Source organism: Rhinopithecus roxellana, chromosome 5, assembly GCF_007565055.1.
Source record: "Rhinopithecus roxellana isolate Shanxi Qingling chromosome 5, ASM756505v1, whole genome shotgun sequence".
NCBI lineage: Eukaryota > Metazoa > Chordata > Mammalia > Primates > Cercopithecidae > Rhinopithecus > Rhinopithecus roxellana.
Genome location: NC_044553.1, coordinates 32,113,477 through 32,139,829, shown reverse-complemented (window position 1 = coordinate 32,139,829; position 26,353 = coordinate 32,113,477). Strand labels below are relative to the sequence as shown.

Genomic DNA, 26,353 nt, shown 5'->3' with positions numbered 1-26,353 from the left:
CCCCAGGCACTGCTCTGAGTGCTTTACATAAGTGAACTCCATTATGGGAACCCTCTCACACGTTCAGCTGCCTATTCTATAAAGTGATAAAACAGCCAGCCAATCCCCATTCATAACTTGTTCTTGAAAAGGTCTGAAAGTTGGAGGGACAAAACCAGAAGTGTAAAAGTTGAATGGCAGAATGATGTGTTATAAAAGGTTTCTATTCTTTAGAACTATTTTTTTAAATCAAATGCCTGATTATATATTGCCTTTTAGAGACAGTTTTCAAAAACGTATCACCAGCATTACCTGATCTTTAGTTTTTTTTCTCCACAGTGTAAATAGCACTTGACCAGCTTAATTCCACTGAGGCCCATTTGAAGCTAAAGATTTGCTACTGTTGGTATGCCTGGCGATGCCTATCTGTATATTGATTTTATAAAGTTATGAGCCCCCATACTCATATCACTTCTTTATTGGCCTTTCAAACCTCCACTTTCCAATAATTTTATAAAATGGTAAGGGCAAAATGCAATAGAGTAGGCACACAATTGTAGAAACACTGCTGTGTCAAGATGGTAAGGTATCCCAGTCTGGTCTCTTGGCTAGCAGGCGCGCCACCAGTCCAGGTGATAGCTCAGGGTGTAACAGCTGACTCCTGAAAGGCAGCTTAAACATCAGTGCAAGAAAGCACAGATTGTTCCCAAGTCAAGGACCTTCTATACCCACTCGGAGGGTGGAGAGAACAGTAAATGAGATAGTGCCTATTAAGTGCCTGGCAAACAATAGATGCTCAATACATGCTTGCTGGATCTGAACAATCAGAGTGCAAAGCCAAATCTTGCTGGTCTGGTAATCTTCATCCTGATATGTAATATTGGGAAAAGTGACCTGGGTAAGCCCTGCCCCTCCCACTAGGTGCTTGTCTCTGTGCTCAAGTTTCACTACCTATCTCCCATGACTCAGTCCCACGTGCCTTGTCCCTCCCACCCTACCCTCTGAGTCCTGACCCCTCCTCACAGTGTCATTGCTCCGGAAGAGCACAGGGTTGATGTCCTGCCAGTGGGTAATAGGAGACAAGCCCAGCGCTGCCCTGGCCTTGTTGTAAGAGGGCAGGCCCAGATCCCGGCCCCGCTGCAGGCAGCTGGCCAGGTGGTCTGTGCGGGAAAACTTCAGTGGCCCAGGCCAGAAATCTGGAGACGAGATACCAGACAGTCTGAGGGAGCTCAGGGCCACCACAGCAGTCTCCAGTCCAGGCCCCAGGCTCCAACCAGCCCCAGAAGACTTGAGCCACAAGGAGCCATGATCAGCATGCCAGAAGCTCTCTCATCAGTGAGTGCAGTGCAGGCTCCCAGCCCCAGTTAACCCCTCATACCTGGCTCTGGAAGTCCAGCTGAGCCTCTTCCCAGAGGCCAGGAGTTCACAACCTGCAGGGACAGCCTCAGACTCACCCCGCACATCTTCAACCACCACGTGGTCCTCTCGCTCTGCGATCTGGGAGGCCATGCCCAGCAGCAGTGCGTCCACATCTTCAGCACTTTGTAGGCTTGGGTGCTTTATAGATTGTGGGTGGGGAGGAGAGGGGCGTGGTTAATGGAGTCAGACGTTAGATAGCCAGGCTCCCTCCACACCATCACCCTTATTCCTGAGCCCACCCAGTCCTACTGTTTGCTCCCAAACTGGTGGGACATTCCTGCTCTGCAGGCTGATTCCCCACTCAGGGTGAGGGGTGTCCCCATCCAAAGTCAATACTGCCTGACAGAGGTCTATACAAGCACAAGGATCTTAAAATTTTACTCTGACCTTGGGAGACTTGACAATGTGGTTGGCAAATTCACTAGAAGATCTAGGTCTTAGTCCTCTGTTACTAACCAGCTGTATGACTTTGGGCAAGTCACAGGCCCTCTCTGAACACAGTTTCCTTCCCTTAATAAAAAGGGACTTTGATGAGGGGGACTCTGAGGCTTCTTTAGACTCAGCTCCAGGGCTCTGATTCTATGGCTTCTTTTCTCTTCCTCCCTACTCCCTTCCCCTTAGTAAACACTTTACACAAAGTATCTTGCTTTGCTTTAAATTCATGATCAATGCTCTTCATCCATGCTGGCCTGATTTGGACAGATGGGCAATCCCCAATAATCTCTAAGAACCCGTGCTTCCTCCCCACCACCCTCACACATACGCAGTCACACACTGCCCGGGATGTGTGTCTAATGGGAAGTTTCCTTGGGGCAAGTGAGACTAGTTGGGGTACTCCAAGGCCTAGAGGACAACCAGAGCTGTCGAAGGAGAGGGAAAACATGGGAGTCAGCAACAAAGGCAGAACCATACTTGCACAGGCCCCACTGGCTCTCCCACAGCTCTGAGGTTGGGGTGGTGGGTTGACTTTTGGCCATGTCCAGCTACCTGGTCACCTCAGACTTTGTAGGGGAGATGCCTGAGGTCCTCCAGGCTGCCTCCTTCACTCCAGCCTATCCCAGCTGTCCGCTTCAGCCTTACTGCCTGCTTTCACCATGCACTCACACACACACACACACACACACACGCACACACACATACGCATGCACACACACATATCCACCACTTATGTGGCCCCCAGCTCGGACCTCACGACTCCAGTAGCTATTGCAGACCCGGAGAGCTCTGGAGACACTTGAGTTCCGATTGATGACCACCTGGAAGTGGCAGCTGGCATTTCTGAAAGGCGAAGAGCAGGGAGATGGTGATTGAGGTAATGGGGTTATACTGTCAGGCATCAGTTCTGGTCTCTGAGGCGGTAGTCAGGGACCCCAGGCCTTTCTGAGGTGGTGTGTGGTTCGGACCTTGGTACGTTCTGGGGGATCTGACTTTTGGAAGGTCCTATCCACAACATCAGACCAAATATCTAAAATGTACTCCCTCATTAACAACATCAGACCAAATATCTAAATGTACTCATAGCTCACTCTCTGTCTCTGACTCTCTCTCAATATATGTATACACACACATATGTAAAATACATATATACACACACAATTGTATGTACAATATATGTGTACATATATACCTTTTCAAAGGATTCAAAAATTGTTCTTTTGAAACTACTTGTCTGTGAATAACTCAATTGTCTATGTCTCGTACATCATCAGGCATACCCCAGAGATTATTCCAGAGTAAATCTAATCTATGAATTGTTTTAAATTATAAAGTATCTATAAAAAAATAAATGGACATGCTTTGTTTCATATACACTTATTTAAATATGTGTCTTTTTTTTCTGAGACAGAGTTTCACTCTTGTTGTCCAGGTCAGAGTGCAATGGCACGATCTTGGCTCACCACAACCTCCGCCTCCTGAGTTCAAGCGATTCTTCTGCCTCAGCCTCCCGAATAGCTGGGATTACAGGCATGCACCACCATGCCCGGCTAATTTTGTGCGTGTGTGTGTGTATGTATATATATATATATATATATTATTTTTTTTTTTTTTAAGTAGAGATGAGGTTTTTACATGTTGGTCAGACTGGTCTCTAACTCCCAACCTCAGATGAACCACCCGCCTCAGCCTCCCAAAGTGCTGGGATTACAGGTGTGAGCCACCGCACCCGGCCTGTGTCTTTTTCAAGTTCCCTTTTCATTATTTTGAAGCCAATATTTTCCTTCAGATTGCACACATTTTAGAACCCTCTGCCCCCAAAAGGTTGCAGGCCCTGGACCCTGTGATTATAGCTAAAAATGTCCCCAGTGTAGTGTCAAGACATGAGGTTTAGACCAGTGGGCTTTGTGACACCCTCTGAACCTTTATTACTCTATATTTAACGGGCGGGGGGAGGGTAATATCTACACCAGCAGCAGGAGAATGGAAGTAAAAGTGCTTAAAAACCACACTGATGTATCTTTTAAAACAATTGCTTTTCTTCCCCTCTCTATTCATCGTTCCCTTGGGGACACTTCAGACTGATAATCCTGTACAGAGAGCTCCTGAGGGCAGATTTTCTTCAGTTGACAGCCTCATCCCTCCCAGCACACAAACCTTTGAGCCCCTCCCTCACCTCATATAGACGCCAGGGGGCACCATGGTGGAGAGGAACTGCTCAGAGGCCGCCACGAACTCCGAGGAGATGCTGGGGTCCAGAAATGGCCGGTATCCTGGGGAAACAGGAGAACAGAGGACAGAAGAATTTAGCCCTAAAATCCCCAACGTACTCCCCACCCCACCCCACAAAACACACTCACGCAAGCCCTCCCATCCTCCTTCCCCACGCCCTCACTTGTGTACTCCGGGGGTGTTTTCTGCAGGAAGCTGGGCAGCCACTCATACACAGCGATGTTCTGAGGGGCAGAGAGGCGAGGAGAGGCTCGAGTTGGATGGGGCGGGACCTGGAAGGGTCTGAGCCCAAGGACGGCTTTCAGGTGGAGATGAGGACCAGGCAGGGTCAGTCATGGGAGAAGCAACTCAAACAGGAGTGGTGTGAGGCCTGTCTCCTCGAGGAACCAGGGGGTTTGGGGGAGCGGGGGGTTGGGAGGTGATAAATAACAATCACCAGCCAGATTTCTCCTCTCAACAGCGCGTGCCTCCCTATCATTTACTGGGGCTTCCCTAGACCTCGGCTGTCTGGGGAGGGGTTTCTGGGTGGAGGTTGTCCACAGATGGGGAGCTCCGTGGGGCATTGGAGTCTCCCGTGGACTTGCTCGCGGAAGGGGGGTCGTCACGGGGCGCGGACGGCTGACCTGGTAGGTGGCGATGACCCTCTTGCGCGCGTGCTGGAACAGCTCCTCGTCCCCCCAGTCTGGGTGCTGGCGGGCCAGCCTCTGTGCGCACAGGTTGTGATAGCGGAACCAGAGCAGGCCCAGCGCCTGCAGGAAGGGCTCCCGGTTCCCTCGCTCTGCCCCGAAGGCTGCATCCGACGTGGGGGCGCAGGGGAAGAGATGAGCGGTAGTGTGATCGGGGGAGCCCACACTCGCAGACCCCCAACCAGTCCCGTCCCGCCCCCACGGTCTCACCGTACAGCCCCCGGGGCCCGCTCTGCCCGTTGGTGGGGTCAGGCGCCGCCCACATGAGCAGGTGCTTCTGCGAGTCTTGGGGGAAGGCGGGGTCGGGCCCTGACGCCAACTGTCCCCCGGAGAAGCTCCGCAGCGCGTCGCTCCAGGAGTGTGAGGAGCCATAGATGGCGCTGCCGTCCAGCCAACCCGTCACCTGGTTGGTCTGCGGGGCACGCGGCGGGTGAGATGGGGTAGAGGGGCGGCGGCGGGCCAGGAAAGGCCGGGGCCCAGCGGTTGTCCGCGGCTGGGGAGTGGGCGCCCCTCCCTGTCAGGCCCTGCCAGTCCCGCAGCCCCGGCCCCCCCCCTGGCTGGGGTGCGGCCCCTTCCCGCCGCCTTCCGCGCCTCACCAGGTCTCGGGGGTTGCTGGGGCTCTGTCCGGTCTCGGGGTCCCAGCGGCTCCTCTGGAAGGGCAGCACCACGTCCCCGCGCTGGTCTGGGTCGAACACGGGGTCTCCGGGTGGGATGCGGATGTTAAGGAATTCGGCAGGGCAGCCGGGCGTTTCCACGCTCACCAGGTCCGAGAGCAGGTGATAGCCTGTGGGCAATGCAGGAGGGGGTGCTAGGGCCAGCGGAGGGCCACTTTGCCTCCTACCCTAGGTATCCAGCCTCCTTCCCTCCCCTGAAGCTTCAAAAGACTCAGCAGCCCTTATGGGCAAGTCCAAGCCTTGACCTCAGGCACTCCCTCCCAGTCCTTTGTCTCTTCTGCCCCTCTGTGCCTACACCTGCTCCAAGCTGTTGTCGTTGACAGTTTGGCTTTCTCCTTGGTAACCGGGAGGTGCCCTGTGAGTGTGCCTAGGCAAAGGGGCTGGCAGCACCAGCTCCAACACGCTGCAGGAACTAGGCATTCCTGATGGGCCAGACACCAACCCTCAGTCACCGGGGTCAAGCCACCCTAGCACCCCCACTTTGACTTCCCCTCAGTCCACTCTGCCAGAATCAGAACCCTGCCCTGAGCCTGTCCTAGAAGCCATAGGGCAATGCCTAAGAACAGGGTCCCACGGAGAGTCCCTCCCAGATTATTTTCATGTTTCTATCTCTGCCACCCTCTTACCCCTACCAACAACCCAACACGGAGGGATGCCCCTTTTCCCTAACCCCACCCCTCATCTTTCTGCGTGGGGCAGATTTCTGCCTCCCCAACCAGAGTTCACTTCAGCATGGATCCTCCCTCCACCTGCTTCTACCTCTACCATACTCCACTGCCTCCTCCACCTCTCACCCTCATCCCTCAGGCTCTCCGTCACTTCTCTCTCATCCTCTGACCCCTCTTCACATGCAGAGGTGTCCAGCCAACCCCACTGGCTTCCTTCCCCCAGAGGTTGAAGTTCTCACCAAAGAAGACCGCCAACACCGTGCGGTTTCGCAGGGAAGCCAGCCCTGCAGGGCCCCTCGAGATGGTGTTGCTAAGGTCTCGGGGATTGGGCAGGTGGGGTTCTCCCAAGGCCTGGTACACACCATCTGCATAGCTGGCTGGGACCAGGCGCTGCAGCCGGGAGCCTGGGGCAGGAGTGGTAAGGATAAGGATGAATCTTCAGGGGGCATTCTAGACCCCCTCTGTCCCAGGCTTCCCTCCATGTCATGGATCCTAACACCTTGGAAATAGATGGCCTTTGCTGGTACTTGCCAGCTCTTGCCTCGCAGCAGCACTACCCCCCTGGCCCTGGGGTTCTGTCCCCACTTGGCTCTCACTTACCTTTGCTGCCCCATCTGTGCTCCATGAGGTTGTTGTACCACCCATCAAATCGCTGCACCTCCCACGAAATGGGGTTCTGAGCTCCTGTGTGAGAGTGGAGGAAGGGGCAGCTGGGCAAGTCAGTGCATGAGAGGACAGGCAGGCCTGCCGGAGATGGGTGCTGTGAGCCTGGCACTTGGAGCAGCAGAAAGTGGATACTTGGAGTGGATGTGAGAGGTAGGGTACAGAGGGAAAAACCAGGGCAAAGTGTGTCCAAACTCAAGCCAGATCTTTAAGCCGCTCAGTGGGGGAGACATGTCAGGGAGCCAAAAAGTAGTGGAGCAGGGAGAAGTGTGTGCTGACAGATGGCCTCAGAGAGGGAGAGGGGGCTGGAGGAGAGCAGTGGCGGTGGGCAGTAGGATGCAGAGGACTTTACTCCCCTCAGACTTCAGTTCCTTGAGGGGACACAACAGGACAGAATCCATCCCCAGCCCTAAGACACCACACAGAGCAAGAGCTAGCCACACTCCATACCCGAGAAGGACATGCCATTCTGTGACCCATCCCTGGGCAGGGTCAGTGTGGTAAGGGGACTAGTCCTCTCTGGCTGAGCAGAGCCCAGGGCAGGGGTGTGGTGTTGCTACTGCTTTTTTCCCCAGTTTCTTGGGCAGGACCAGGGACTGGACTGGTGAGATGGATGACTTTGCCCCTTCTCTGGGGCATCTTGTTCCCCATACAATTCCTCCTCTTGATCCTGTCGTACTCTCCAAAATGAGGGTCCAGGAGGGAACACTCAGCTGCTGGGGAAAGAACTAAGGAATGAGGGATAGAGGGAAGATCCAGAATGGATCATGGAATCGGGGATGGAGCAGGGATCTTTCTGATCAGTAGATCAGATGGCCGGCCTGATTCTTTCCCCCAAACTAGAAGTCTATAGACCTGGGGCTTCCTCTCTGCTCACCTCAGAGAACAGACACACACATTCGCACACTCACTCAGCAGAGAGTTAGGGGGGAACATGACTTAGGGCCTTATGCTTGGGCAAAGAACCCAGCTAAGGGTCTAAGACTTTGGGCAGGGCCACACATGTGATCTCTAAAATAAAATGAACCTGTGGCACATAAAGGGGTGAGCCTTTGCAGGACAGTACAGAGAAAGTGCCTCTTGGGGATAAGAGGTGAGAGCTGAGGGAGCCAAGGAAAGAAGAGGGCTGGAAGGAATGTGGAGGTGAGCAGCTCTGGCAAGGGAGAAGTTGGAGGGAAGGTGTCACCATCCTGTTACCTCCAGCCAGGACAGATCCTTCTACAGGTTTTCTCTGCTTTCTGCTTTTGCATCTCCCATCCCCAGTGATCAGAGACTTGATCTTTTAAATTTAACTTGTGGCACTGTAAGCCCACTTCCCTCCACAGAGGTCCGGACTACAGAGAGCAGCCTCAGGTTCCAGCAAGAAACTGTCCACTGAAGGCAGCCACATGAAACTCTTGTGGAAGACATTGCTTTTGTTTCTGATCATAATGGTTAAAAGTATTGATGACTCCCTTTCAGCTTTGGGTCCAATCTGATCCCAAGATCCTTTATTGTCTTGTGTGTCTAATCAATCTTTTCCTATTTTGAGTCAGAGGCCCTCACTTTATGGAAAACAAGAGAAGACAGAGGAGAGAGAAAGGGCCCCCAAACTGTAAGAATAAAATAGGAAGTGCTGACAGCAGCTGAAGGCTCCCTAAGTCTGTGTATTTAGGGATAATTTTCATTCCATTATCCATCCATTTCTTCAACAGCTAGAAATGGGCAACTCTCACTTGCAGGGCACTGTGTCAGCTAGAGACTAAGGATACAGATGAATATCACACAGATCTTGTCCTTGGGGAGCCTAGGGGATGCTGGGTTCCTCTGCTCCTAACCATGCTTCTCCTCCAATCTGTACTCACCCACAGGGGTCCATGCCCCAAACAGAAGTGTCCATGCTAGAGCCAGGCAGAAGACCATCATGAAAATAATAGGGGCTCAGGGATTAGAATGTCCCAAAATGGAGACCCTAGAAAAAGGACAGAGAATGAGCCCCAGCTACTCAGAAGAATCAGGTCAAGGACTCTGTAGGCCTCTGTGAATCAAGGCCTGGGGCTAGGCCAAGGTCACAGTAGGTAGCAAAGTTCAAGAGACTCTTTCCCAAAATTCTTTAATTCATTCAGCAAATACTTCATGAGCACCACTACAAACCAGCAACTGACACAGACACTGGAGATTAAATGATGAACAAAACAAACAGAAATCCCTGGTACATACCTTCATGGACTTTACCTTCTAAGATTAGTTGGAAAACCCTGCTTTGGCCCAGCACTCCACAGAGTGTGTTCCTTGTACAGAGCCCTGGTTGGGGATCAGGAGACTAGGCTGAGGTCTCAGTGCTGCTCCCAGTCCATTGTGGGATCTTAGATAAATCACTTCTCCAATCTGATCCTTGGTTTCCTCTTCCAGCTATGGGAGCAAATATGCCTGAACTGTTTACTTCTCAGCGTGCTTGCCAGAATCAGATGTGAGAATGAGGTTGAATTCAAAGCACAAAAAGTGACAGGTGTTGTGCAAATGTGATATAGAGAGGGTAGGCGGGAGCTTGGCTCCTCTGGTTGGATCCAGAAGGGATGCTCTACCAGGTGCTCATGTATTTAGTGCAAGCTTCCTGCTCTCTCTCTCTACCCAGAGTCAACAGGGAAACAGAGGCAGCAGAGGACTCAGGCTGGGACTCCTGAGTGGAGCAAGGAGTACCTAAAGCCAGTGAAGACCTCCTAAAGGCAACCTGGAGATTGGGGATAGGATAGAGGAAGAAAGGAGCTCAGGGATAGCCTCATCCCCAGCCAAACATCAGGGTTCCTGGATGGGTTGTCTAGAGGAGAGAACCCAGGGAGTGACATCCCTACTCCATCTCCTATTAAATGAAAAAACCTAGGCCCTGCCATAACTGGAAAGCTCAGTATCACCTGCTGCATTTCACAGACTCTGTCCAGGTGCTGGCCTTTTAATAGTGAGTGAAGAGCTGGGCTCTGGATGGTTGAAACTGTAAAGCTGGATATACTGAGGTAGCCACAGCGGTCCTTCCCTGATCCCAAGATATCCTTAACCCCCCACCCCCGGGCCCCGCCACCATGTCTTCAGGATCCTGGGCCCCAACGCTAATGTACCACTCAGCCCTTAAGGGCATGAAATGGGCTTTCAGACCAGGCTGTGTGGGGATGAGCTGAAGAAGAAGGTGGACATGCTTAATCACCACTCCTTGTGGGTGGGTTGCCCTTAATGATTTACACAACGACGGGGCAGTAACTTCTCAACAACCTTGACAGGAAGGCACAACCCCAGGACAGGGCAGTGAAGCCCCAGGCAGAGCCAGCGGCAGAACCAGAGAGAGAACACAGGCCTGCCTGTTCTTGCCCCACATGGCCGCTTTTCCAGCCTGAAGCCCTGGAGTGGTGACCCTGGTGGCCCTGAGGTGGGAGGAAGATGGTTCAAGGCCATCTTGGTCCCAAGGGAGGGCTGAGGGGGAAAGCTTGGATCCTAAAGCCCAAAGCTCCTTCCCTGGTATGTTTTGCTGGTGCCAGGAGAAGAACCCGTAGGCCCAGGCAAACTAGGCCACCCAACATTCCCAGGTCCCAAAGAACGCACTCTCTCGAAACCTTGATTGGGCAGAGGACAGGCCCTAACAGGGCCCGTTTCAGCCTTAAGATAAGATCGGAGGCGCAAGGGGCTAGCATTCCCCTTCCTTCCATAACGTGGAGGAGCGGCGGCTCCCTCACCCACCCTGCCCTTGCTGCTCCCTCCCCTGGAGCGCCCAGGCCCGCGGGCCGGGAAAACCCTCCCCGATCTGACCTGCGGCCACGGCGTCACCGGAGCCCGGGACTGTAACTTGGCTCCGGCCTGGCTCCCAGCTGGGCCCGCGGAGCCCTCTCTCGTCCGGTGGCTCTCCAACTCTGCGCCGGGACGGGCGGGGCTGGGGGTGTGGAAGCTACGGCGCGGCCCGGCTCAGCCATAGGGCGGGGCTCAGTGAGGCGGGATGGAGGCTGGCGCCGGGGAACCCGCGGAGGTGCTTCCAGGGGACCACAGCGCGCGAGGTGAGACGGCGAGGGCTCGCGGGGCGCCGCTAGAGATATTCCGTCGGTGCTGAAGGCCCGGCTAGTGCGGTTGTGTGGGCGGCGAAAAAAGCAAGTCCGCCTTCACAAGTCCCACGCGGCTGGGGAGAGGGTGGGAGGCGGAGAGGGTATGGGGAGGGGAGACTCTCCTTAAATCCTCTCGACACCGTCGGGTCTGGGCTCCAAGTCCAAGACCATCGATCACTTGCCGCCCACAGACCAGGCCAGGCGTCAAAGCAAGTCACCCATCCGATCCAAACCCCTCTAAGAGCCTGGGGTCACGTGTCCCTCCGGGGATCCTCGTGAGATCTCGGGGGTCCCACCGCCCTGCGAGCCGCGCCCGCGCCCCGCCAGACCCGGAACTGCATCTCTAGGTTTGCGCTGGAGCTGCTGGGATGGCTGCGTATGGGTGGGGGGCGCAGAGGAGGAGGGGGATTGGAGGGACTGCTGCGGAGCTGGCAGACCCCGGCACTACGGTCCTGGCGAACCCAGCCTGTTCTGTACTAGGCCGGGAGAGGGAGGCGGCGCCGCAGAGCCTCGGTGCAGTCTGAGAAGTTTGGGAGTGACTTGAAGAGTGACTGGAAGCACCCCAGACCCGGTTTGTCCGGTCACAGCCGGGTCCTTACGTGAGTTAGGAGAGGAGTGGGGGTCGGACAGGAGCCCCCACTGAGAGTAAGGTCGTGTGTTTGTTCACAGAACGTCGGGACCTGGTTCCCTCTTTACTCACATCCCCGGGGGCGCTTCGAGTGAGGTTCCACGGGAGAAGGTGAGAAGCGCAGGCGGCCACACACACAGGGGAAGGTAGGCAACAGTGGTCCGGATGTGGGTGGTGGGGCATGCGGCTGCTTAGCTCTGTGCGGTCCAGGTGATTTTGGAGGGGGTCTTGAAGTGCTTGCTCCCACCCTGGCACCTAGGACTACACTTCCTGCTTTCATCCAGACCCAGTTCAGATCAAGTGGGAGTTCTTCAAAGAGAGAGTTTGGTAAGAAACTGGGGAGGCAAGGAAAACCTCTTAAGGCCGTAAGTGCCACAAAGATATACATCGAATCATCATCCCAGTTTAACTCGAGTCTGAATAGTTTGGCTTGCATAATTCTGCACCCTTGAATTCCTTAGCCACATTCAATCCACTTTTCAGATCTTGTTCCATTTCTCCACTTAACTCCTACTTTTGTACAACAACACACATATGCATTCATACACAGATACACACATACAGACCCTTTCCTTGAAGAGGAAAGTCTAGGACATCAGTTCCTGACAGGGTCCCCTGACACAGCTGTAAACGTTTAATGGAGTCTACCCCACTCAGAGAAAAAAAGCATCACATTGCCGTAGCTGTGCATTACCAATCAGAGGTCTTGGCAACTCCAGCCATGTCACCCACTCTGCACTTGTGGAGAATTAGTGGCTCTTACTCTATGGGTTCCAGCACATGGGGGAGGTGGGCAGGGGGGAAACTTCAAGAAGAAAGTCCTGTCAGGCTACAAGAGAGGCCACAGGACACTAACACATAACTTTGAATGATGAAGGCTGGAGGTTGTTCTAGGCTGAGTTTTCTTAAAGATTGTAACTTTATGTTTTACTCACCCCTTATACACACATAGGAACACCACTTCAACCTGTGGTAGGTAAGGATTGGGTAACTGTGTCTATAATAAGATTGAGCATAATGAAGTCTTCAGTACATAAAGGGAGCCCAGAAAGGGAGGATAGTTCCTGCTCCTCCCTAGGCCAGGTGAGAAAGGAGGACCCTAAAGTATGGGAAGCTCCCCCCACCCCATGAGAAAGCATCCCAATTTTGTCACACGGGCCTCTGATGAAGTAACACAGGTATCTATATTACTGAGAATGACAGAGTCTGGGTGGTTTTTGTGTCTGTGTCTCTGTTTATCTAAATTTGTAGGTGTATGTTTGACTATCTTGTGTCTGCTTATTTATAATTTATATCAATGTACACAGTGCATACATCCTAGTCATGGTGGTGAGGTAGGGGAAGAGTGGGTCAAGTTAATATTGATATGAGATTTTCTCACATTAAAACTAATTCTACTGTCAGACGTTACTTGACAAGCCAGGAAGAAAGATGTTCCCCAGGGAAACAAGCTTTGTAGGAAAAGCAGGACTGCTGGGTGTGGGGTCTTCTCATTTCACTCCCACCTCTTCATGCATAAGTCCTGTTAGCTTAATAATGAAAACCAAATTAGGGTCAGGGTCATGAAAAATTAACTTTAAATTAGGCAATGCAAATAAAGGAGGACCTAAATTTTGAAACTGAGCAAGAAGAAATTCAGAAAGGCAAATTTCATTTACCAGTGGTCTTTTTGCTTCTGTCATCTTTAATAAATATGACATTTTGTATTTTTTTAAAATAGAGGTGGGGTTTCACTGTGGTCTCAATCTCCCGACCTCATGATCCACCCGCCTCAGCCTCCCAAAGTGTTGGGATTACAAGCATGAGCCACCGCTCCTGGCCTAAATATGACATTTTGGAGAATTGGAAATAAATTAACATTGTTCTTTTATACTTAAAATACAAAAAGCCTTTTGTTAGTGTTTATTTTAAGCATATGTTAATAGAGATGAAACATTCTTGTAAATTTTTTTATAACCTCCCTTTAAAATAAATGCAGGAATAATATTTAAACCTGACCAAAATACATTATATTATCTCTTATTCACATATGTTAAAAATACTCCTTTTTGAATTCCAGCATATAACACATGTTCTTGCTGTTAGCCTCACTTTATCTTCCTATCTTATTAGCCAACATATTTTACATTTTATAGGCCTTCCTCCTATGGACTTTTATTTAAAAATATAGTAGCTTCAGTCTAAATGTCATAAATAAAGAATTCTTAGGTCAGTGAACGTCTGCTTTAAAATAAATATCACTATCGCATATTTTATAGAAGAATTTAATTCATGAATTCTTAGTTACTCGTTTCAGCTAAGATTGAGATGTATGTTTCTGATTCAATTAAACATGAAAATTTGTGTCTGGGTCTTTGTTAGTCTTGGAGACTCTAACTATTGGAAGAGGCTTTCTGAGAATTTTGAGAAATTACTAAAAGTTGACAGAGTTAGTCAAATCCCTTTGTGCCCAGTCCTTAGCTCTGTACTGGTGATACTCAGTTAATATTGACTTATAAGTATAGGGCAGGGCAATAAGGGAGCATAGCTCCCCCTTGTGTGCAAAATCAGAAGAAGTCACTTATGGGGAGAGGAACTTATATTTATTCATTTGATCCAGAGACTGATTAGTATACTCTACATGCAGGGGATGCAAAGATGGAAAGATGAAATCTCTGCCCTCAAGGAGATTAGAGTCTAATTGGGAGACAGATGTTCAGACAATTAGAGTACAATGTAATCATTGTTATCATGAAGGCATGTTCAAAATGCAATCAGAATGTTCCAAGTGGGAACCTCTACATTGGCCCAGTGGCATCAGAGGAAACTTCACAGAGGAGGTAACACAAGCTGAGACTTGAAGGGTGAAAAGGCATTTGCCAAGAGAGTGAGCGCATTCCAGGCAGAGGAAATAGCATATCCAAAGGTACTGAAGGCTTGAAAGAGCATGTCAGATTGAGGGAGAGGCCATTCAGTATGGCTATAAATTAGGCTGGGCAAAAGATGGAGAGAGTATAGGCGGGACCAGGTTATAAAGCACTTTATATGGGATAGGAAGAAGATGAGATTTTAGCCAGAGCAGAGAAGTGAAATGATTATATTTGCTTAGTAGAAAAAAATGATTCTGGAACCAGGTAAGAGAAGATGAGCCTGGGTTAGGGCAGAGGCAGTACAGAAGGAAATGCATGGATAGTTTCAAGAAATATTTAGGAGGTAAGATGGTTCAGGTGTCTGGCTTACTTGATTGACCGGTGGTGATGTTGCCAAACATACAAAGACAGTAAAATAAAAAGCAGGGCAGAGACAATGAATTCCGTCTGAGGGGCTGTTAAATTTGAGGCATCAAGGGAACATCCAAGTGAAAATGTCCACATGGTGATTGGCCCTTTTGAGTTTGGAGCTCAGGTAGGAGGGCTACCTGAAGACATTCGAGAACCATCAGCCATGGGGATGGATGAGACTGCCCAGGGAATCGGGAATACCGCTGAAAGAAGAGAGCCACCACAGATTCCTGGGGAGCATCAACATTTAACAGGGAGGAAAAAGAACTAGTAGAGGAGCCACAAAGAGATGGCCAAAAGCAGGAGTCCCTGGAGAACATGGTGTGATGGAAGTGCAAGGAGATAAAGTTTGAGGAAAAGGGACGTGGTCTGCAGTGTCAAATACCACAGAGAGTCAAGAAGCACAAAAAGTGAAAACTGCCCCTTGGATTTAATACTTAGTGACCTGATGGAGAAGACAGGGAGGAGGAAAAGTCAAGACTGTGATAGGTTGAAGAGATAAGGCAGTGGAAATGCCAATATACACTGTTTTTCTCAAAAGCCTGGCTGTGACAGGAATAGAGTAAAATAGGATGGTAGCTGGAGGGGACCAAGAAGATCAAGGGAGAAGGTTCTTTCTCTGTGTGTTCTTAAGGTGGGAAAAATTTCAGTGTGCCCTTGAGAGAAGGAGCCAGCAGAGAAAAAGAAGCAGGATGGTATGAAGGGAAGGGGGACAACGGATGATAAAGGTGATGGAGAAGGCAGGCATGAACGGCTAGAGCCCAGGAGGATGGATTCGCAGAACAGGAGAGAAGAGAGACGCCTATTCCTCAGGGATGGGAGACTTGAGTAGTGAAGAAAAAGCAAAAAAGTTCGTGTTAAAACTGACACTCGGGGGTTAAGTCACTTGCCCAAAAGACAGGATTAGAAGTTAAAACTGTCTTTCTGTCTCTTTGGCTGACACCATGCTACTCCCACAGACAGCACAAGAAGGTGGCCAGCTTAGAAGGAGAGAGGAAGGCTGGGAGCTAGAGCATATTAGGAGAATCCCAGCATTAGAACTAAAAGGGACCTGGAGATTATGAAATCCATTTTTGTTGCTTGCCTGTCCGATATCACAATATTAGTAAAGAACTGAAACTAGTCCCAGAATGGATTCCAGCTCAGGGGTCTCCTCAAAAAAGATTGGAGAGGCCGGGCACAGTGGTTTATGCCTGTAATCCCCAGCACTTTGGGAGGCCAAGGAGGGTGGATTGCTTGAGGTCAGGAGTTCAAGACCAGCCTGGCCAACATGGCAAAACCCGTTTCTGCTAAAAAAAAACTTAAAAATTAGCTGGGTGTGATGGCACGCACCTGTAATCCCAGCTACTCAGGTGACTGAGGCATGAGAATTGCTTGATTCTCGGAGGCGGAGGTTGCAGTGAACCAAGATCGTGCCACTGCACTCCAGCCTGGGTGACAAAGCAAGCCTCTGTCTCAAACAAACAAAAAACACTACGAAGCTTAAGAACTTAATAAAAAATTTAAATGTACTCCGTTTTTTATTTACTTAAAAAAAGAAAGATTGGAGAAAGAGATAAATGGAGTCATGAAATGCCCCCTCCTTCCCAACTTGGGAGCTTATTTGTTTCCAGTACCATTCTTAGCACTTTATATACACAATCTCATTTCATGCTCACAATGATGCTTACAAGATAGACATTATTATCTCAAATTTTTAATAAAACTGGGTGTCTGTAGAGGTCAAGTGACTTGCAAGAGGCAGAGGCAGAATTCAAACCTTTTGGAGCTACTTGACTCCCAAGCTCATTCTTTCTTTATAACATTTAATAAGACAATGTGTGGTCAGACTAAATTATGGAGCCTTCTGGGCAAACTGAAAGCCTGGTACAGATCACACTGCAGGAAACGAGGAAAACTGGGATCATTGACTCTAAGATGCTTTTTTTTTTTTTTTTTCACATTTTGACATCTCTGAAATTAGGTATACCTCATCAGCAACGGTGGCCATGGTTTAATGGGCAAGACTTTTTTCCCCCTTTATTAGTGCTAAATAGTAGTGTGTCATGCAATGCATTCTGTCTGAGATTTAACTAAACACATTAAGTTCAGGTACCATTTTCCCAATATCCTGCAGAGGAACAAATAAGAGTCAAACAAGTTCTCAGGTCAGGGGACAAGCAGAGAAGACCACAGCTAGGGTTTGAGCTGAAACTTGGCCTGGGAATTTGAATCAAAGAGAAGGGCCAATATTGGTAATCTGTGAAATAGAAGGACATCTGGCCCCAGCACTGCCTGATAGAGGATAGGTGCCCCTTTAGTGCTTATTTAGGTGAACTCAGTGAAGCTCAACTGTTCTGCAGTTACCGGAACAAGAGCCAGGGTGCTTGAGAAAGCTGGACAGACCTGTGTGGGCAGTACCAGGTCTGGAACTCAGTCCTCTGATGATGTGGCTGGATTATATACTCAGCATAGAGCTGCCTGGCCTTTGTTCCTTTGGGGACTGAGGAAGAAAGCCAATCTTTTTGTAATCTGTACTATCTTTCACCTTATGCCTTCACCTGATAGTAAATATAGCTCCTTTTATGTTCTGTGATCTATCTGTGCTAGGGGCCTGAAGGAGAGAGAAGAGAATTTTATTTCTTGAGACAGACCCAGAAGAAACAGAAGCCTCAAGGGTGGTGGTAGCACTGATTTATGGAACCTGGGGGTTAGGAGAGGAGAATGGGGCAACAGAGACTGATGCAAAGACCCTCATTCTGTCACCTAAAAGATGGGGAGATGGATGGCTGAGCGGCAGTGGAATGGCAGTAATAGCAGAGCCTGATGATGCACAAAATGTGAGCTCCAGAGAAGAGGAACCTAGTGTGGCTCATTCTGTGCTGTATCTCCAGCACTAAAAACAGTGCCAGCTGCATTGAGGGCATGCAATAAATGTCTATTGTTGTTGTACAGCATCGCCTCCCCTGCACAACCTCACCAAGATGGCTGCTTTGGGACACACGTTCCCCTTCTATGCTGGCCCCAAGCCAACCTTCCCAATGGACGCCACTTCGGCCACCATCATCATGATCTTTCTGACTGCACTGGCCACTTTCATCGTCATCCTGCCTGGCATTCGGGGAAAGACGGTGAGAAACCCAGTCCTGGAGAACCCAGCCCAGAGAGACCTCAGCCTCAGGCTGAGGAGTCCAGAGTCTCTGACTACAACCAGACTAAGGAAGGAGACCCCAGTGTGGAGAAAGCATCACCACCATCCCAGGCAGAGAGCCCCCCATTCATTGATTCAACAGTTTTTATTGAGCGCTGGTGCTGCATGGTGGCTCATGCCTGTAATCCCAGCACTTTGGGAGGCTGAGGTGGGAGGATTGCTTGAGCCTAGGAGTTCGAGGCCAGCCTGGGTTTATAGTATAGACCTCATCTCTTAAAAAAAAAAAAAAAATTAGCTGGGTATCGTGGTGTGCATCTGTAGTCCCAGATACTTGGGAGGCTGAGGTGGGAGGATCACTTGAGTGACCGCAGTGATTTGAGATCGCATCACTGCACTCCAGCCTGGGCAACAGAGTGAGATCCTGTCTCTAATAAATAAATAAATAAATAAGCACTTATGTGCCAGACACCCTGATTTCAATTGACCAAGTGATCTCAGCTTTAAAATTCCCACCCCTCCCCCAAGTCTGGAAACAGGAAGGGTAGATGTGGAAGGAGGGCACTCCTTACTTAACCCACCCACCTTGCAACTCAGAGGCTGTTCTGGCTGCTGCGGGTGGTGACCGGCTTATTCATCGGGGCTGCGATCCTGGGTGAGTGCGAAGTGTAACTGACTTGGGCAGCTGCCTCCATCCCTTCAACTCCCTCAGCAGCCTGCCTCTCCTCTCCTTGTTTCCCCCACAGTGGTGGGCCCTTGCTTCAAGGTGGCTTCCAGACCCTGCCCATATGCCTCTTTCACCATGGCCTTATCTCCTCACTCTTACCCTTGCCTGGAGAAGTGTCACCCTGGGAAACAAACTGGATGCATCTCCTCAACCTTCCTAACGCTTTTATTCGGGGTGGGGAAAGGAGGTCAAAATGAATGTCTGTGGGGAGAGGGCCCCAGACAGGAAGGGAGGAAATGGGAAAGGGCGGTTTGCTTTGGTTTGGTGATTAGGCAAATAGGAGAGATAAAAGTCTCCGTGAGGCCAGGCACGGTGGCTCATGCCTGGAATCCTAGCACTTTGGGAGGCTGAGGCGGGTAGACCACCTGAGGTCAGGAGTTCAAGATCAGCCTGCCAACATGGTGAAACCCCATCTCTACTAAAAATGCAAAAATTAGCTGGGCATGATGGCAGGCACCTGTAATCCCAGCTACTCGGGAGGCTGAGGCAGGAGAATTGCTTGAACCCGGGAGGCAGAGGTTGCAGTGAGCTGAGATCATGCCATTGCACTCCAGCCTGGGAGACAGAGCAAGACTCTGTCTCAAAGAAAGTCTGTGTTGAAGCTATCTGCTTTTGCCTTGCCTGGCATGGCTTAGGTTCATGCTTCCTTCCCAGCTCCCTGAGTGACTCTCCCTAGAGCAGGGAGAAAGGGAGGGAAGAGGTAAACAGAATGTGGCCAAGGGAAATCCCACACATATGGTTGGCAGACTTACCATGAGCCAGACCCTGGCTAGTTAACCGGTATCCAGTTGTGACCAAAACAGACATGGACCCCTTGCAGTTCTCCTTTGGACTCTAACCTAGTAATGCCCAGACCTCTCTGAGTTCCCATATGTCCAACTCCCCAACCACAGCTGTGAATTTCAGTTCTGAGTGGTCTGTGGGCCAGGTCAGCACCAACACATCATACAAGGCCTTCAGTTCTGCGTGGATCAGCGCTGATATTGGGCTGCAGGTCGGGCTGGGTGGAGTCAACATCACGCTCAGAGGTGAGGGAGGGCTCTTACCTGTGAGGGAGGGGAAGGCTTTGCTGTCTTTGGGATCTATGTTTGGTGTGGTCCAAGGAGCTATAGGATGCCTGGCACTGGGGCTGGGAGGATATGTGAGGTGGGAGGTCAGAGGCATGGTAGGAAGGGAAGTTCAGGGCCTTGGAAGCTGCCTTCTCTCAGTTGAGATCACTTCCTGTCCCTCTGCCCAGTGTGAGTGAGTCCCTACCTAGGCCCCACTCTGGCCCTTGGGTTCCTGCCGAGCACAGCTGCCTTGTGCCCCAGGGACCCCTGTGCAGCAGCTGAATGAGACCATCAATTACAATGAGGAGTTCACCTGGCGCCTGGGCGAGAACTATGCTGAGGAGTATACAAAGGCTATGGAGAAGGGGCTGCCAGACCCTGTGCTGTACCTAGCCGAGAAGTTCACTCCAAGAAGCCCATGTGGCCTGTACCGCCAGTACCACCTGGCAGGGCACTATGCCTCGGCCATGCTGTGGTGAGGATGGGAAGGGGACGGGGTGGAGGCCCTGGCAGCCTAGATTCAGGAACAGGGTTTCTCCCCATCTCTCCTCCACTCCTGTGTGTATCTCGGGTGGGGCGGCCTGGCACCAGTCACCACAGTGCTGCCTTGGGAAGTCCGTGGGAAGGAATCCCCACCTCATATCTTTGGGTCACTCGGGTCCCTGAGCCTCCACCTGGGCCCGACCAGGTTCACCAGCAGGTAGAAGTACCCGGGCCAGTCCTCACTGGGTCCTGGCTCTCCAGGGTGGCATTCCTCTGCTGGCTGCTGGCCAATGTGATGCTCTCCATGCCTGTGCTGGTATACGGTGGCTACATGCTATTGGCCACGGGCATCTTCCAGCTGTTGGCTCTGCTCTTCTTCTCCATGGCCACATCACTTACCCCGCCATGTCCCCTGCACCTGGGCGCTTCTGTGCTGCATACTCACCATGGGCCTGCCTTCTGGATCACATTGACCACAGGTAAGACCCAGCCCTAAAGACAAGCACTGGAAGGCTCAAGCCCAGGGAGGGAGGGCCTGGGGGCATCATGTTGGTAGAGTTGAGGGTCTGCTCCTGGGGGCCAGGATGGCTTTGCCCTCTTTAAAACCCCATCCTCTTGTATCTCTTATCTCCAGATTTTCTCTCCCCAGCGCCACTTCCCCTCCCTCCTCAGAGATGCCCACTCCCTTGTATCTTCTCTGTCTCTGTCATCCCCTAACTCTCTTCACCCAGCGGCTTCTAAAATCTTCCAACCACCTGTCCCCTCGCTTCCTCCAAATACCCTTCTCTGGGTCCCCATTAAACCCTTCTCTGACCTGCCTTACACAGCCCTAAATTGTCCTGCAGTCTTATTCTCCTCTCCTATCTCACTCTCTACTCCCTCATGTGCCTCCTCATGCCTCCTCTTCTGTGCCCTGCCCTTCCCCAGGGTTTTTTTCTTTTCTCTCCCTATTTTCGGAGTTCTCTCTCTCTCCCTTTCTCTCTCTCTCCCGGGATATAACAGAAGGAGCACTGGGCTTGGAGTCTGGAAACTCAGGACAACAGAGCTGCACCAGCCACATGCCCCTCAGCCAGTCTCCTCTCTGAGCCCAAGTTGCCCTGAAGCAGGGCTCCAGGCTTCCCTTAGAGTTGTTCTGACACTCCCAGGGGAAAATGTCCTCCGGAGGTGTTGCTAGCACTAAAGTGGACAACTGTTGCCCTCGTCTCCAGGATTGCTGTGTGTGCTGCTGGGCCTGGCTATGGTGGTGGCCCACAGGATGCAGCCTCACAGGCTGAAGGCTTTCTTCAACCAGAGTGTGGATGAAGACCCCATGCTGGAGTGGAGTCCTGAGGAAGGTGGACTCCTGAGCCCCCGCTACCGGTCCGTGGCCGACAGTCCTGAGCCCCAGGACATTCCCCTATCAGAGGCTTCCTCCACCAAGGCATACTGTAAGGAGGCACACCCCGAAGATCCTGACTGTGCTCTGTAACATTCCTCCCCGTGGAGGCCAGCTGGACTTCCAGTCTGGCTCCAAACCTCATTGGAGCCCCATAAAACCAGCAGAACTGCCCTCAGCTTGGCTGGTACCAGACCCCCAGCACCAATCTGCAGATGGAGTAGAAAAAGGAGGCTGTACATACTGATGTTAAAAAACAAAACGAAAAAGCCCTAAGGGGCTGAAGAGATGCTGGACCTGTCCATAAAGCTTGTTGCCATGATAAGGCCAAGCAGGGGCTATCTCATCTCTGCACAGCAACCCAGCCTTTCCGTGATGCCTTGCCTCTTCAAGATGCTATTCACTGAAACCTAACTTCACCCCCCTAACACCGGCAGGGTGGGGGTTACATATGATTCTCCTATGATTTCCTCTCATCCCTCGGCACCTCTTGTTTTCCTTTTTCCTGGGTTCCTTTTGTTCTTCCTTTACTTCCCCAGCTTGTGTGGCCTCTTGGTACAATGAAAGACAGCACTGGAAAGGAGAGGAAACCAAACTTCTCATCCTAGGTCTAACATTAACCAGCTATGTCACATTCTCTTTGAGCTTCAGTTCCCAAATGTGCTAAATAAGATTGCAGGACTTGCCCAGAATCTCGGGATTTATATTTCTATGCCTTGCTGACACCTGCCTTGGCCCTCAGACACCACCTCACAAGAAGTCAGGTAGGAAGTTAGTGAATCAGCTGCAAAACGCTATTCCTTCCCACCCCACTCAGCTGGGCTAGCTGAGTGGCATCCAGGACGGGGAGTGGGTGACCTGCCTCATCACTGCCACCTAATGTCCACCTGGGGTGGCTCAGAAAGATGCTGTCCCTGGTAGGGTACCTCCGGCCTCACTAGAGGGCACCCCTATTACTCTGGAGTCTCTAGACGAAGAGAATCCGGTTTCACAGCACAGCGGAGAGTGTACTACGCTGTCTCCAGCCCAGCGAAGCTCCTGAGGGCGTGCGACCCCGGAGCGGAGAAGTCATGAAAATTAATGGGAAAAAAAAAGTGTTTAAAAAACAAAAGAAAAAACAAGTTTATTTACAGCTTGCCCCAGGAGACTTTCCCTGGTGCCTGCGGATGTCCGGACGTACGAGGCCTCGCGCCAGCAGCGCACAGTGCCCTTCCCGGAGCTCTCCTGCTTCCCGGCCTGCCAGGTCCCAAGGCGGGGAAGGAGTCCAGATTGGGTCCCCCTCACAGGTTAGTGGTGATGAATTTTAAGTCCGGGAGCGCGGCCTGCTCGTGCAGTGGGTTGCCGAGGATAAGAGGTGAGCCCCCTTTCGCCTGGCTGCAGTCCTTGGCGCTTTGGTCCAGAAGGGTGCGAAGAGCACTGGGCCGAACGTAGTGGAGACTCACCACCGCCCCTCCGAGGAAGAGGCACAGGATGCCTGTGGCGGCGGGGACCGATAGAAAGGGGGGCATGTGGAGTCAGGGCTATGTTGCCTAGGCTGGTCTCGAACTCCTGGCCTCAAGCGACCTTCCTGCCTTGACCTCCCGAAGTGCTGGCATTACAGGCTTGAGCCACCATGCCTGGCCCCTCTTCAATCTTTGGAGCCTACCCTTGTGTTACCTCCCCCGGCCCCACACACACCTCTAATCTGGATTACATGAAACAGCAAGACACCCACCCCTTCTAAGACCCCCTCTTTTCATCTGTAAAATGGTCATAACAGTGCCTGTTTCTGTGAACTATTGAGGGGCAAATCAGATAATAGATGTGAATTCATTCTGTAAACTGGAAAGTGCACACCGGGTATCAATCCTGTCCCCACCCTTAGCCCCCGGGGCCCATTCCCTCGGTCCTCACCGGTTGCCAGCGTGACCCAGAAGGCGGCGCCGTACTGAGCGGTGAGCACGGCGGAGCCTAGGCGGAGCGGGCAGAGCGGCACGCTGGAGATGGAGGCCAAGGCGAAGATCCCGAAGAGCGCGAAGGCACCGGTGGTCAGCAGTGCCAGGCCTCCGTAGAGCGGGGCCGGCGTGGAGAGCAGCACGTTGGAGAGGAGCCAGAAGCAGAACGCCACCCTGCCAGGGAGTGGGGGTACGGGCCGTGAACCGGCTTCTCCCAGCCCCTGGAGTTCCCACAGCCTCGCGCCCCTTTGTCCCTACCCCAGCGCCAAAGCCACGGGCTGGGATGGCGGCGGCGCAGGGGAATTCCCCGGGGGAGAAGCGTGCTCCTGAGGTCCAGGCGGTGGCTGGAGTCTCTCCGGATTCTGATGGTCTGTGCAGACCTCGTGGATCTTCTAATCCCCGAGGCTGTCATGCCCACCCGGAGCGCGTCGGGTCTGGCTGCAGCTGCTCAGTGCCTCCGAGGTCTGCATCCTCCAGCTCACATGGCCCAGCTCCCGGCACACACACACATGCACACAGCCTTCCCTCCAGCGCTTACCACAGCGTGGCCGAGGCGTAGTGTCCCGCCAGGTGGTACTGGTGGTACAGGCCGCAAGGGCTACTCGGTGTGAACTTCTCCGCCAGGTAGAGCACTGGGTTCGGCAGCCCCTTCTCCAGCGCGTTCGCGTACTCAGCGGCGTAATTCTCTTTCAGACGCCAGGTGAACTGCTCGTTGTAGTCAATGGTCTCGTTCAGCTGATGCACTGGGGTCCCTGCGGGGTGTAGCAGGCTCATGGGGCTGTGCGCGGTCGGAGACCTCGCAACTAAGCGGATTCAGACAGGAAAGTGGGAGTGTGGCGCTCTCGGCGGGAGAAATGGGTTCGGTGGTGGTTGGAGAAAACGCAAATCCACGAGGACCACAAGCTATTTGAGCTTGTGTAATGTGAGAGGCCCTCCAGCTATCCCTGACACACTCTTCTAACCAGGGGATCTCCCAGCCCCAGGAGTTCATTTAGCCCCAGCCCCCTCACCTGTGAGTGTAATATTAATGCCCTCCAGGCCCACGAGCAGACCGACACGGGCTGTAACGCGCGCTGCACTGAAGGCTTTGTAGGATGTGTTGGTGTTCACTCTACCCACGAACCATTCTGCACTGAAGTGCACAGCTGTAGGGAAGGGCACACGGTGGGGCGGGGGGCGGGGGAAGAGGGTGGGAAAATGGAATTAGGGAGTGGTAATGGGAGGTGGGGCATTGTAGAGAGATGGGGACTTAGAGGTCCAATGTGGTTGCATGGTAAGGGCCAAAAAGTGGGCCCTAGAAGGAGCTAGAGAGTGGGAAGAAGGAGCAGAAAACCAAACCCAGTTCCCTATTGTCCCAGGTGCCCTCTGCCCACCTCCTTTGTCACCCTGGTCCTCCCCCCTTGGGCTGCACCACACACTCACCCACGATTTCTGCGCCTATGAACAGACTGAGAAGAACTCTCACCAACCAAAACCAGCGCTGCAGGAATAGGCACCCGGGTCAGGCCTGAGCCCTGCCCAACCAGAGTCCCCAAGACCACCCTTGACCCCACTTCACCTGGATCTTTAGTTATATCCAGACCTTTGAGACTAATGTCAGGCGAGCTTTTCCTGCAAATCCCTCTGGGCTACTGGCATTTCTAATGTTTTGTGACCATGCACTTTCACCTCCCTAGCCCCATTTCCCATCTACCCTAACAGTGCCTCCCCCTACTCCCACCTGCTGGCACTCTTCCACCACCTTCACTCCCCTAGCTGTCTGGCGCCTGGTCCTGGTTCTGCCTTCTGGTCCAGTCACTGCTTGGTGAGGCTCAGTGAGTCCAGAAGTGCTAGGCATGCAGGGGTCACCTCCCTCAGAAGAGGGAGGCTGCAGGGCCTGGTCTCCAAGTGGAGGAGGTGGGAATGCAGATACTCCTAGGTGCACCAGTCCAGGGAAACCAACACAGATTAAGATGCAGAAAAGCTGGGTCCTACCAGAACTGAAAAATATACAACCTAGGTTCTGGGAGAGGGAGAAAGTCTAAGACAATGCACCCAGTTGGCTCTAACTTCTAATCCAAGGTGGGAGTCTCAGTCCTTAGGATGGGGCACCCATACACATGCGTCTTAACCCAGTGCAAAGGGGAACACCACAGTCTGAGCTGCTGGCATCTGTCCTTTCGGCCTGAAGGTCATCACCCACGGGATGGGATGAGAGTGCAGCTTTAGTCCTGGGAGAGGTGGGAGACCCTCCAGTACATGAAGCCTAGACTCTGCCTCAGAATGACTGGACTGAGCGCCCATTCTCTGCAGCAGTCTTCCCAATGACCCAGCTGGGGTCCTTCTCCAGGATGTCCTGGATGGGGAGCTGTGCCTGTCCTTGGAAAGGGGTGCTTGCTGCAGTATACTCCTGACTTCGCTCCACCTGAGCCTCAGTTCGACTATTCATGGAGGCTTTTGTACAGTCTTACCTGTTCTGGGACCCTCAGGAGACAATCTGCCCATAAGCCTTCCCCCACTCTACCTGAACTAGGAGGACACCCTTACCGAGTGGCCACGGATCCCCGGCAGGATGAGCAGGAAGCTTGCTGCTAAAGCCAAAAACACTAGAATAACGATGAGCAGTAGAACGCTGAAGCCTGCGGCATGCCGGGGCTGGGGGTAAAAAGGCAGTACGCCGTTCCACAGGGTCATGCTGCACGCCGGCCTCGAGCTGCACGCAGAGGGGCAGGCAAGCCAGCAAGGTGGGGCTACCTGGACGCGGGAGAGCGCGTCCTTGGCGTATCTTCGCGTACAAGGCCGGGATCCAGTGGGCTGGTGAAGTCCGAGTTCTGTACCTCTCCGCTAAGGAAGCGTGGAGGTGGGCTGCTCTCAACGCTCTGGGGTTGGTACCAACAGAGTTGTTCTAGCCCGCGAACGAAACTATTTCGCACTGTCTGTAGCCGTTACTTTCCTGGTTCTGCGGGTTCGCCCT

The 26,353-nt window shown here is 52.1% G+C and overlaps 3 protein-coding genes across 10 annotated transcripts in view; 1 reads left to right on the top strand and 2 right to left on the bottom strand.

The window, feature by feature from the left end:
• Positions 1 to 10,635, bottom strand: part of DUOX1 (dual oxidase 1) — a 36,572-nt gene extending 25,937 nt beyond the window's left edge. The window contains exons 1-13 of one of the 3 annotated variants that reach the window (XM_010352946.2): positions 10,531 to 10,635; positions 8,956 to 9,147; positions 8,601 to 8,707; positions 6,694 to 6,777; positions 6,333 to 6,497; positions 5,348 to 5,535; positions 4,962 to 5,163; positions 4,689 to 4,855; positions 4,229 to 4,289; positions 4,010 to 4,106; positions 2,586 to 2,676; positions 1,434 to 1,536; positions 1,003 to 1,175 (exon numbers count right to left, since the gene is read on the bottom strand). In XM_010352946.2, the coding sequence (XP_010351248.2) occupies positions 1,003 to 1,175; positions 1,434 to 1,536; positions 2,586 to 2,676; positions 4,010 to 4,106; positions 4,229 to 4,289; positions 4,689 to 4,855; positions 4,962 to 5,163; positions 5,348 to 5,535; positions 6,333 to 6,497; positions 6,694 to 6,777; positions 8,601 to 8,661 (1,392 nt within the window). In that variant the 5' untranslated portion in view covers positions 8,662 to 8,707; positions 8,956 to 9,147; positions 10,531 to 10,635. Of the gene's footprint in view, positions 1 to 1,002; positions 1,176 to 1,433; positions 1,537 to 2,585; positions 2,677 to 4,009; positions 4,107 to 4,228; positions 4,290 to 4,688; positions 4,856 to 4,961; positions 5,164 to 5,347; positions 5,536 to 6,332; positions 6,498 to 6,693; positions 6,778 to 8,600; positions 9,148 to 10,530 lie in introns of those variants that run through there. The other 2 variants (XM_030931030.1, XM_030931032.1) reach the window with 2 other exon arrangements.
• Positions 10,636 to 10,682: 47 nt separating this feature from the next.
• Positions 10,683 to 23,294, top strand: DUOXA1 (dual oxidase maturation factor 1). Of its 6 annotated transcripts, XM_010352943.2 has the most exons (10): positions 10,683 to 10,772; positions 11,009 to 11,164; positions 11,298 to 11,388; positions 11,487 to 11,591; positions 17,640 to 17,815; positions 18,430 to 18,487; positions 19,453 to 19,587; positions 19,870 to 20,083; positions 20,353 to 20,570; positions 21,300 to 23,294. In XM_010352943.2, the coding sequence occupies exons 5-10, from the start codon at positions 17,669 to 17,671 to the stop codon at positions 21,557 to 21,559; spliced, it is 1,032 nt and encodes a 343-aa protein (XP_010351245.1). In that variant the 5' UTR covers positions 10,683 to 10,772; positions 11,009 to 11,164; positions 11,298 to 11,388; positions 11,487 to 11,591; positions 17,640 to 17,668; the 3' UTR covers positions 21,560 to 23,294. The 6 variants fall into 6 exon arrangements, with proteins under 6 accessions (XP_010351245.1, XP_010351246.1, XP_010351243.1 ...); XM_010352944.2 differs by lacking the exon at positions 11,298 to 11,388 and having other exon boundaries at positions 11,487 to 11,556; XM_010352941.2 differs by lacking the exon at positions 11,298 to 11,388.
• DUOXA2 (dual oxidase maturation factor 2) lies at positions 22,564 to 26,353 on the bottom strand. Its single transcript, XM_030931029.1, has 6 exons — positions 25,927 to 26,353; positions 24,823 to 24,880; positions 24,411 to 24,545; positions 23,939 to 24,152; positions 23,360 to 23,574; positions 22,564 to 22,940 (listed from the first exon to the last, which is right to left on the bottom strand). The coding sequence occupies exons 1-6, from the start codon at positions 26,071 to 26,073 to the stop codon at positions 22,747 to 22,749; spliced, it is 963 nt and encodes a 320-aa protein (XP_030786889.1). The 5' UTR covers positions 26,074 to 26,353; the 3' UTR covers positions 22,564 to 22,746.